Consider the following 11,816-nt stretch of genomic DNA (forward strand, 5'->3'; position numbering starts at 1 on the left):
GCCCTCTCCAGAAGCTTTATAGTTGCCTGGGGAGGGTGAAAACAGCCTCCCCCGCCCCTGAAGCCTTTGGAGCGCAACAAAACTGGACCTACAGGCAAAGTGGAAGTTCAGGAATGGACTTCCGGTTTGCTCGTAGGGCCCGGTTTTAGTCCTCCGGAGCCTTCAGGGGCCTTCCGGAGGCTTCCCTGAAGGCTCTGGAGGGCAAAAAACAACTCTACGAGCAAACCAGGAAGTCACTTCCAGAGCCGAGGTGGTGCAGTGGTTAAATGCAGCACTGCAGGCTACTGCTAGATCAGCAGGTCAGCGGTTCAAATCTCACCGGCTCAGGGTTGACTCAGCCTTCCATCCTTCCGAGGTGGGTAAAATGAGGACCCGGATTGTTGGGGGCAATATGCTGACTCTCTGTAAACCGCTTAGAGAGGGCTGAAAGCCCTATGAAGCGGTATATAAGTCTACTGCTATTGCTATTGCTATTTGTCTGTAGGGTCATTTTAAGTCCTCCGAAGCCTTCAGGAACCTTCAGGAGGCTTCCCTGAAGGCTCCGGAGGATAAAAAAATGACCCTACGAGCAAACCGAGTTTAATTTATTTTTATTTATATTTTCCAGTTTGCCCATAGGGCTGGTTTTCTGCACTCTGGAGGCTTCAGGGAAGCTTCTGAAGCCTCCAGAGGGCCTCCAAGGGGGGGGGGGGGCAGGGGAGGCTGTTTTCACCCTCCCCAGGCAATTATAAAGCCTCTGGAGTCTGGGGAGGGCAAAAATGGCCTCCAAAAAAGGCTGAAGTGAGCTGGCCAGCCAGCTGACAGGGCAACGCCTCATGCGCCCTGACAAATGGCTCCATGTGCCACCTGTGGCACATGTGCCATAGGTTCACCATCCCGGAAATAGGGTATTTCAGCAAAAAAAGAATGCATTTTCAGTTCAAAGCATGGATAAAGAATTTATCCATTTTGTTTCAGAGCAGACCAAACTCAGCCTTCTCTATTTTGCTTCACTGTGATTAATAGGTTAACTTTGGGTGCCCGCATAAGATTTCCTAAACAAACCAATATACTCAACTACCCCCCAAATGCTGTTGTGTCAAAACTTTTGGGCCAGAATGGCCAAGAAAAAAGAAGCTGGCGAAGGACACAGACTGAGAGAGAGCACAGATCTCTATCTGATCTCAATGTCAAGCTATAGAGACAGTCAGGTTATGACCACTTGTTCAGCAACTTTTCAAACTAACAATGTTGCTGGATGTGGGGGACTTACAATAAACCTTTGGCCATCACAACATCTCCACAGGCACACGATTGTGATTCAGACACTTGGCAATCAGCTCACATGGAAGACAGTTCTAGTGTCCTGCGGTTACATGAACAGTATTTGAGATCTCCCCTGCTGGCTTCCCACAAGCAAAATCAGTGAGGAAGCCGTCATGAGTTTGTCAATCTCTCACACTGCCTCTTCATCTACCTGAGCATCATAATGCCACTGCAACACTTGCCAGTGCTCTACAGCAGAGGTCTCCAACCATGGCAACTTTAAACCTGGTGAACTTCAACTCCCAGAATTTCCCAGCCAGCAAAGCTGGCTAGTGGAATTCTGGGAGCTGAAGTCCGCCAAGGCTTAAAGTTGCCATGGTTGGAGGCCCCTGCTCTACACCACCTGGCCACCCATAATTCTCCCCTGCTGTCCCACTTGCCTGGGACTCTCATCTTTACCAACATTGCGGTCACACAAGATCCTCGATTAACACCTGCACTGTCCTGGGATTAGCACAGCAATGAGGATTGCCAGGATAGTTATCACTAAATGATGGCATCATGTGACATCCCACTTTACAACTACATTGCAAAGCGACAGAAATTCTGGACCAATGCCTGTTGTAACCCCCAGACCACTCGTGCAAGCTCAATCACTGTAATTAATTTATTCGCAATGAGATGAACTGTTTACCTGAATAGATACACTTTTCCCATTGAGTTATCTCCTCTGCAGTAGCTGGATGCTTCTCCTCTTTGGCAGTTAATCTATGGGGGGAAAAAACCTAAAATCTTTATTGGGGTATTATTGCAAGAGCCATGATGGCACAGTGGTTGGAATGCAGTATTGCAGGCTAACTCACTGTCAGGAGTTCGATCCTGACCGGCCCAAAGTTTGACTCAACCTTCCATCAGTAAAATGGGGAACCAGATTGTTGGGGGCAATGTACTAATTCTGTAAACTGCTTAGAGAAGGCTGAAAGGCGCTATGAAGTGATCTAGAAGTATAAGTGATATGGTTATGAAATCTTCAACCAGCTCAATTATACAGTAGTGAATTGATTGCTCTCATCTAGAATTAAATCAAGCCCAAACTAGATCAACTCAAATCACCTGCTGAGGCTTTAATTCATTTGGAAACACATATATGAAAACCTTCCTCTCATCTTCCACATCAACAAATTAGACAAACTGAACGTTGCATCAGATACACATTTTAGGTGTCTGAATTTGCTTATTTTTTGAAAATGGCTTTGGGGAAACATCAGGATTGAGACTGAGGCATACAGAATTGGGTTTTTATGTCCCTGCATCACAAACCTGTTAAAAATCCTAACTTCCAAAGCTGCTTTTTGCTCTGGGAGAGAACTCAATTGTGAAATAGTAAAGCCTATTATTATAAATAAAGACATATTATATAAAACCATAGTTTTAATGAATTGTCATGGACATGGATCCATATTAAATCAGGAAAAAAAACTCTCTTCTTTTGTTATCCCAGATCTCTGATGTTCTCCTTCTACGTGCCCCCTCTTCGTATTGTGCTAGAAAACAGCAGTTCAGTGATAGAACTGAGTCCTAGAAATGCTAATTTACAAGCTAAGGAGAGCATACAGAGCAGGACTTCCGGAATTCTTTCCAACCCCTTCCAGAGTGGCCCTAAATTCATGCATATGTATATACTGGGAGGCACAGGGCAGGCTACATATGATTTTGCTCTGGATCACATGAGTGGAAGAGAGCAGCTGTCAATGTTTTGAGCCCTTCCCACAGCTGGAAGAATGTCCTTTCTTATAGCCCCACAGACTGATCCCGGCCATTTTTTTTTACCACATTCTTTCTCCCTGCACTTCAAAAGTGGTTCCATTCTGTTCAGTATTCAGAGATTTACCATGCTGACAGACAGAGGCATAGAGTCTCAATTGCTTTACTTAATTTCTTTTCCAATTTTCTATTGAGTTGGGCAGCACAAAAAGAAAACGATAATGGAAAAAACGGTTACTTCGGGATTTAGCAGTCAAACAGATTACACTAGATATATGGAGAATAATTTCACACAGTAGGATTATGTTTTGTTGAAAACAATGAACTATTTTTCTCTGCAGTCAAAAGCCGATGAGCAATTTGTCATTTACTGTACATTGTGGTAGAATTTGGATGGATTGTCTTGAAATTCCAAAAAGGTCATACTTCCCTAAGAATTATAAAGCAGAAAATATTATACCTTCAAGATAAAAATCCCATAATCTTGGAGAGCTTCTTTGGAATTCTCCAGCTGCTCCAGGAACACCTCACTAGATGGTGAAACTGGAATTTAAAAAAAAAAACCAAGACATTCACTGGCATCATAATGACAATCACAAGAGATATTTTTGCTATTTCTAAAACATTGTTTCATTTTCATTTCATTTTTTTTACTGAAATTGGGGGGGGCGGCATACCAAGCATATATTGAATTTAACAAAAGGAATAAACGTATCACTGTCTCTACATTGTTGGCTTGACTTGAAATCTTCGTGAAAGATTCCGTGAAATCTTTTGTGAAATCTTCGTCTTAACTTAAAGTCATTTTTATTAACCTGCTTCTCCCCCCCCCTTTTACCTCTGTTGTGTCCCCATGAAAGAAATAGGAAAGCCTGAAGGGCACAGGAATGGCCTTGAAGGATAGAAGGAAGAGCTACTACCAAGGCAATGATCAGATAAGAAGGGTTTGAGTCTAGGCTAAGAAAATAATTTAAGCAAATGTTTCAAACTAATTCAAACTCCCTAATTCATATGAAGATAAAGAGGAGGAGGGAAGAAATGCATTCAGATTTATATGATTTCAGTGCTAGACTTTTATGTTAATAGCAATACAGGTAGTCCTTGATATTGGGATACCGAGTGAGAGGAAGTTCTGCAAGATTTCATTGGAAGGAATCCCATCATTGGGCCCAATATTTCTGTTGCTAAGTGAGACATTTGTTACACAAATATCACCAAAGGGGAACATGTAACCTCAGGACATGGCAACCATCATAAATATGAATCAGTTGCCAAACGTCCAAATTTGGGTCATGTGACATGGGGATGCTCATGCTTACACTTATGGCCATAAGTCACTTTTTCAGGCGACGTTGTAACTTCAAAGGTCACTAAATGAAATGTTGTAAGTCAAAGAATACCTGTACTGACTTATATGGCATTGGTTTTTAGATTGGTCTAGCCTGAAGGGCTGGCGGAAGGACAGAGCCTTCCCTGGAATGGCATGTAAATTGTGGGATTCCTTCCAATGAACTCTTAAAGAAATTCCTCTAACACGGTGAGGAAAGTTTACATTGAGGAAGCTCTCTTGAGGCTGAGGCCTATACCTACTACTAAATGGCATACTGAAGATTAAAAGCTGATGTGCCCAAGGGGGAAATTAAGCAAGCCATGACAAGAAAATTAAGCCGAGTTCAACGTTAACCTGAGTCCTTGGGAGAAGGGCGGCATTTAAACCTAATAAACCTAAACTTACATGTAAAACAAATGAGATAAATATATCAATGCCGATGTCAATATCAAAAGCTCCAGAAGGTGACCATAAATATTGATGGCTTTGTTGTGACCATTCTTCCTCAGACATTAAATCAAATCAGGGTTTAAACAACCAAAGTCACCTTCCTAAGGACAGGACACAGCCTATTCCAGTATAGAAAGGGTCATAAAAATAAATAAAACAAAACGCGGTCATAAAAATAAATTAAACAAAACCATTTCTGGGGGCATGAAAAAAAAATTCTGAACCATAGCTAGGTAAGAAATCATTATGCCAACCCAAATGTCACAACGTCATATACTGTATAACCTTTCACTTTCTGCAGAATTATTCATCAAATTAGACAGGTGGAAGGAACAAACGCCTGAGGGAATCTGATCAACATGGATATCTCCCTTACCACCCATCCCACCTGACTTTTTGAAAGATTATTTGAATTGGGGTTTCCGTTATGAGTCAGGTCTGATTAAAGACATTTCCATGAACGAGCAGAGGGGACAAACACTGGGTAGAATGAAAAGCTCATTGTCCTTAGGAGGGAATAATCAGAACATATATTTTATGCATGCTACAAATTCCTAAACCCAGTCATATAAGTTTTCTTTCTTTCCTAACCAATTTTCTCAAGGAATCTGGTGAAAATACTCACCATCCTTCTGAAAATAAACCAAAGATGCTTTAGATACTTTCGATGCTTGCAAGCTACTAAAATATTCCTGGGGACTTAACTCTGGAATCACGTTTTTGACACTGCTTGTCACTGAGATGCAAGAAACCCATATGAGCAGGAAAAAGAAGTCAGTCCGTTGAGTCATTTGTAGTGATGACATGTCTCCAGCTGCTCAAAGTTGTCTCAGGAGAATTCAACCTTAAAGATATATTAGGTGAAAAGGAAAAATAAATAAAATACAAACTTGCTACAGTATTTACAGATAAAATGGTAAGTTCAACATTTTAACCCAGGGTCGTCCCCCGCCCCACAAGATGGTTAATTTTGACCCCCTAAGAGTGGATAGAATTATCCATTATTGTTTGTATTATTGTGGTTGGTTGCACTGAGTGGAGCAATGGCTTAGAGGTGAAAATGCTCGGCTCCCACTCTGAAGGCTGAGAGTTAATCCTAGGCAACAAGAGATGTTTCCCTATCAGGGTGCAAAGAGAAAATAACTGCTGCAAACTCCACATAGGTGTCAGGAAGGGCATCTGGCCAGTAAATGCTCACGGCCAGTAAATGGGGCAGCTCTATTCAGTTTCCCCAACTCCGCCCTAAATCAAGAGGTTACAGGGTCATAAAAAGAAAAAAGAATGTGGATGGTTACATAGTCAGCCAGATATTTAGATTGGATTTGGCATTTTTATCCACCTTGCTCAGGGCTGTCAAACTCCCAGCCCGCAGGCCGGATTCGTCACATGCTGGCCACACCCCCACCCGGTTTAGCATAGGGAGGAAAACTCCAGATATGTCACTTGATGCTGCGGTGACAACGTTTGACACACCTGACCTAGCAAGTCCCTCTCGGGATTTGGGATAGGCAAATGTGGTTTGATGCTGTTAAAGGTATCTCCACAAGATATAACCTTTCCAAGTAACACTGCCTTTTGCAACTGATGGTAAATTTGTTAATAGCAATAGCAAAAAGACTTATATACTGCTTTATAGTGCTTTACATCCATGTCTAAGCAGCTTACAGAGTCAGCCTATTTTCCCCAACAATCTGGCCCCTCATTTTACTGACCTCGGAAGGATGGAAGGCTGAGTCAACCTTGAGCCCGTCAGGATTGAACTCTTGGAGCGAGCAGTGAGATAGGCCTGCAGTACTGCATTCTAACCACTACACCACCATGGCTCAATGCTCAATGTTCAAGTGGTGCTGCAGATGTTTTGGAATTGCACCCAGGGTGCCTATTAATGTTTGCACTATTGTTGCATTCTTTTGCTACTGTTGTTCAACTTCTATTTGCAGATCTTTGCATTTTGTGATTTTCTCTAGTTTTCCTTTATCCTGCTATCTCCAGATAACATCCATTATCCAGATATTTTTTTTGTCTTTCTTATCAACCATTGTTATATCTGGATGTTATGTGACAGGTGCTTGTCAGCTTGAATTTTAAAATCTCAGAGCACTTTAGCTTCTTCATTTTCTATTGCTTAGTCTATTTTACGGTCTAACCAGTTCTTGCTTGCAGGCAAATGGTATTTCTTGCAGATCTTCCAGTGCACCATTGTTACTTTGTCATGCTGTTGTATGTAGTCAGTCTTTACTACAACTTTTATGCAGCAGCTAACTGGGTCCTCCACTGTTTCTTCAGCTTCTTTACAGTGGTGGAATTTGTTTTCTGTTGCTGTCTTCTCAATTCTGGCTTTGTATGCATTTATTCTTAAGATTTGGTCTTGTGCAGCTAGAATTAGCCCCCAGTGTCTTTTTTCAAACTTTCCTGCTCTTAACCATTGCCAGATATTGTTCTTATGTGCTTTGCCTAATGTGGGTTTGTGTGTGTGGCTGGCCATGTAATACCTTCTCTTGCCATATCTCTTTTCTGTTCTTTATTTAGTCTTGTAGAGTTCAGTAAGCCTTCAGTACAACTTTTTCACTGTCCTTCAGATATTCGTCCAATGCCCTTTTTTTCTTCTTTAATCGTGCAGTATACTTGTAACACTCCATGCCCACCCATGCTCCTTTGTAAGTAGAGTCTCTCTGAACATTGCTGCAATCACCTCATTTAATTGAGGACTAGCTGTATTAAATTATTTCCAATTATAAATATTTGGGGGTCAATGAACAATCTGAAATTTCACAAAGGCATTGACAAACTAAAGGGTTTGGGGATCCCTAATCTAACCATGAAACTCAAATACTTTGGCCACCTAATGAGAAGGAAGGACTCACTGGAGAAGAGCCTAATGCTGGGAAAGATTGGGGGCAAAAGAAGAAGGGGACGACAGAGAATGAGGTGGCTGGATGGAGTCACTAAAGCAGTCAGCCCGAGCATAAATGGACTCTGGGGGATGGTAGAGGACAGGAAGGCCTGGAGGAACATTGTCCATGATGTCGCAATGAGTCGGACACGACTTTACAACTAACAACAACAACTCTAACCATTACACCATGCTCCCTTTCAAATGGAACTTCTCATGCTGTAAATATCCTTTTACAAGGCCTCTGGGGCCATGCACCATATCATCCACCCATTTCCTTCCAAACCAGATAGGGCACAGATCAAAACCAATGATTTGTGATGCTGGCAGTAACACAATATCATTGCATAAACTTCAGGATATTTGCATGCACATCTACACTTACTCCCTTACCTCAGGAACAAATGTGGCTAAAAAGGGCAGGGGGTTGAACTAGAAGACCTCCAAGGTTCCTTCTAACTCTGTTATTCTGTTATTCTCTTTGGGCTACTGCAAGGAGAACTCATTGACACAGGAGGCATCTTCACCATTGCCGAATTCATTGCATCATTGCAGATATTCATTTTGGATGCTTTCGGCATCAAATTAATAAGTATGAGGAAGTACCTTAATTTTCTGTGAAAAGCCAGCTGCTATAAAAGAAACTAACAGACATGTTTCATTTCTTATTGTAAATAAGTGGGAAAACACACAAAGCATGGCAGATTTTTGTAGCCCTGAGCTATGACGTTTGACCAACTGTCTGGAGGAGGAAAAGATATTGTGTTTTTCAGAGTATAAGGCACTCTGAAGTATAAGACACACCTAGCTTTTGGGGAGGAAAACAAGGGGACGAAATCTGCCTCTGCCTCCCAGCAATTTGCCTCCTTGCAGCAAGCAGCAAACAGCCAACAGTACAGAGGATATACACTGTTTGTGGTGTTACATTTCAGATTATACTTGTACAGATGCTGTGAAAATTGATGTGGCTTTCTGGAAGTATACATTATTCTCTGCTATTTAAAAGAAGATACAATACAATTGTCCTCTTCAGATCAAGCATTTATTTTAAAAGCTTCATTTTATTAAGTTGTCTAGAATAATAATATCAGGCTTTAAAAAATAAGTGTAACAATTTGAACATTCTATAGGCATTTATAGTTATTGACTTACCTCCTTGCAGCAAACAGCAAACAGCCTGTTTCAATTTAGCCTGATTAGAAGAAAAAAAAATCTGCTCTGCCTTTTTGCCTCCTTGCAGCAAACAGCAAGTTTCACTTTCAATTTCAGTTTCAGCATAGCTGTTTCAGGCTGCAAGGATTGCCATGGCCCAGTGATGGCTAATCTTTTTTGGCTCCCATACCAAAAGTGGGGGGAGCGCAGGGGGGTTGTGTACGGGCATGCCACACCCATAATGCTATGCGCGCGACCCCCTCTGCTTTTGACACATCGCCCTCCCCAGGCTCCAGAGGCTTTCTAGGAGCCTGGGGAGGGTGAAAACCTCCCCCCACCAGAGGCCCTCCGGAGGCTTCAGGAGCTTCCCTGAAGCCTCCAGAGAGTGAAAAACGGGCCTACAGGGAACCCAGAAGTTTGGGAATGGTGTCTTCCAGTTTGTCCATAGGGCCGATTTTCAACCTACAGAGCTTTCCAGAGGCTTCCCTGAAAGCTCTGGAGGGCGAAAAATGGACCCATGGACAAACTGGAAGTTACTTTCCGGAAGGCGAAAAACAGCCTCAAAAGAAGGCCGAAATCAGCTGGCCAGCGCACACATGCGTGCTGGCCAGCTGACACGACAACGCCTCACATACCCTAACAAATGGTACCATGTGCCACCTGTGGCCCGTGTGCCATAGGTTCGCCATCATGGCCATAGCCTATTGCCACCTCAGCAAGCTCCATTTTCCCGTTTGCTACAAGGAGGTAAATTGCTGGGACGCAGAGGCCAAAGGGTGTGGGTGAGTCGGTGGGGCTACATGCGTCTTATACTCCAAAAATACAGTAAATTGGATGGTGTTAGCATGCATCCTGGGAGCTAAGGTGTGTTTGTGTGTGTGTGTCTGTCTGTCTGTCTGTCTGTGTGTGTGTGTGTGTGTGTGTGTGAGAGAGAGAGAGAGAGAGAGAGAGAGAGAGAGAGAGAGAGAGAGAGAGAGAGAGAGAGAGAGAGAGAGAGAGAGAGAGAGAGAGATGGAGAGGCAATCATTTTGTGAAGAGCCCTTGATATGCTCTTGAAGTAGTCCCTAAAAATACATAAGACATTCAATCTCAAAACTCTTAGATGTTCACAATCTTTGAGGCATTTTGTCACCCTGACAATTAGAAAAAACATCTAATTTATTTTCACTCCCCCAAACGTCACATCACTTATCTCCTAGCACACATGCTTATTTTTACCTTTATCTTTGATCGATGTTACAAGTAATCCTCGACTTACAGCCACAATTGAGGGTAATTAAATTCATTGTTAAGCAGCATGATAAGTGAGGCATCCTATGATTGCATCTGATTTTACAACCTTTTTTGCCACAGTCATTTTGCAAGATATCACAGGATCTCGATTTGGAACCTTCCCTGGCAGCTTCCCCATCGACTTTGCTTGTTGGAATCCGGTGGGAAAGTCGGCAATGGCGATCACATGACTCCAGGATGTTGCAACTATCATAAATAGATGCCGGTCTCCAAGTGCCAAGATCAACATCCCACAATTGAAGACATGCTACAATGATGTAAGTGTGAGGACCAGTCATAAGTCACTTTTTTCAGCACTGTCGTAACTTTGAACAGATGCTAAACCAATGGTCATAAGTCAAGGACTAATTAATGATCAAAAGTTCTAATTTTTTTGATTGTTGTAAGCTGCCCAGAGTTATTGAGAGTCAGGAGGCATACAAGTTTTAATTATTATTAATATCTCGATCTCGATCTCTCTATATCTATATCTATCTCTATCATCTCTGTCTATCAGTATGTATGTATGTATGTATGTATGTATGCATATGTATGTATATAGTAAGGTAAAGGTTTCCCTGCACATGTGTGCTAGTCATTCCTGACTCTAGATGGTGGTGCTCATCTCCATTGCCAAAGAGCCAGCGCTGTCCGAAGACATCTCTGTGGTTACGTGGCAGCATGACTAAATGCCGAAGGCACATGGAACACTGTTACCTTTCCTATTTTTCTACTTGCATTTTTTACACACTTTCGAACTGCTAGGTTGGCAGAAGCTGGGACAAGTAACGGGAGCTCACTCTGTTATGCGGCGCTAGGGTTTGAACCATTGAACTGCCTATCAGTAGATATTACTGATCAGAGCTATCACAACACAACGAACATCAAAAGAAGTAACTCACCTGACATTTCACTCTTGTGCTGTCTGCCACCACTCAATGTTCCTGGGGAATTCCCCCACCACCAAATTCCCCAGATGCCATTGTGTTTTTTTGAGAACTCCCTTTCCACTGTCCCAGGTTCCAGATTAGGGATGTGTTTTGTCAATCTAGGCTTCAGACTCCCAGCGACTTTCTTCCAAAGGGTTGCAACGTTCTGAAGTGTGTAATACAGGAGCGCTCGGTAACTTTAAAAGAAGACGGTCAATACATTTCTTAAATATTGATGTTTTATGAGTCGGAAACCACTTTTTGGAACATTATCAAGCAACAGCAAAAGGGGTTTGGTGGGAAATATATGTTAGTTACTCAACTTCCCATCTTTCCCAATCTGAGCTGCACTAGTTTCATAGCAAAGATGCAATTAAAGAAAATCACAGCCGTCTAAGAAAGCGGGGAGAAGCAGCATCGTTCAGACCAATGCATTTCGGAGACGAGGCACCGGGTGAGAACTGCATTCCAGAAAGGAGGCGGTCGGTTCGCAGGAATCCCGCTCCGCTGGACAGAGACGAAGGAACCGAAGGCGGTGTGGGGGAAGCGATCGCATTTGCAAAGCGCCTCAAGCAACCACTCTGCAGCCCACCCATCCAAGGAGAAGCGGGGAACGCAGTTAGGAAAACGATTAAGTATTATTACAAAATCGTCTCCGGCGAGCATTGACTCAGGCGTAGGCCTCCCGCACCACCGACCCTGCCAGCAGCCAAATGCAAAGCGAAGCGAAAGGCATTAAAAGAAGCGAACCGGATTTTTTTCGCGGGGGGGGGGAGGAGGC

The 11,816-nt window shown here is 42.8% G+C and overlaps 1 protein-coding gene across 1 annotated transcript in view; it reads right to left on the reverse strand.

The window, feature by feature from the left end:
* TXNDC16 (thioredoxin domain containing 16) overlaps positions 1–11,816 on the reverse strand; it is a 62,041-nt gene that overhangs the window by 49,413 nt on the left and 812 nt on the right. The window contains exons 2-5 of the mRNA XM_087728447.1: positions 11,009–11,232; positions 5,415–5,633; positions 3,470–3,552; positions 1,940–2,013 (exon numbers count right to left, since the gene is read on the reverse strand). Of these exons, the coding sequence (XP_087584573.1) occupies positions 1,940–2,013; positions 3,470–3,552; positions 5,415–5,595 (338 nt within the window). The 5' untranslated portion in view covers positions 5,596–5,633; positions 11,009–11,232. The remainder of the gene's footprint in view (positions 1–1,939; positions 2,014–3,469; positions 3,553–5,414; positions 5,634–11,008; positions 11,233–11,816) is intronic.

Source organism: Thamnophis sirtalis, unplaced genomic scaffold (assembly GCF_051295495.1).
Source record: "Thamnophis sirtalis isolate CommonGarterSnake01/CBP01778 unplaced genomic scaffold, rThaSir2_p1.2 scaffold_1, whole genome shotgun sequence".
In the NCBI taxonomy this organism is placed as follows: domain Eukaryota; kingdom Metazoa; phylum Chordata; class Lepidosauria; order Squamata; family Natricidae; genus Thamnophis; species Thamnophis sirtalis.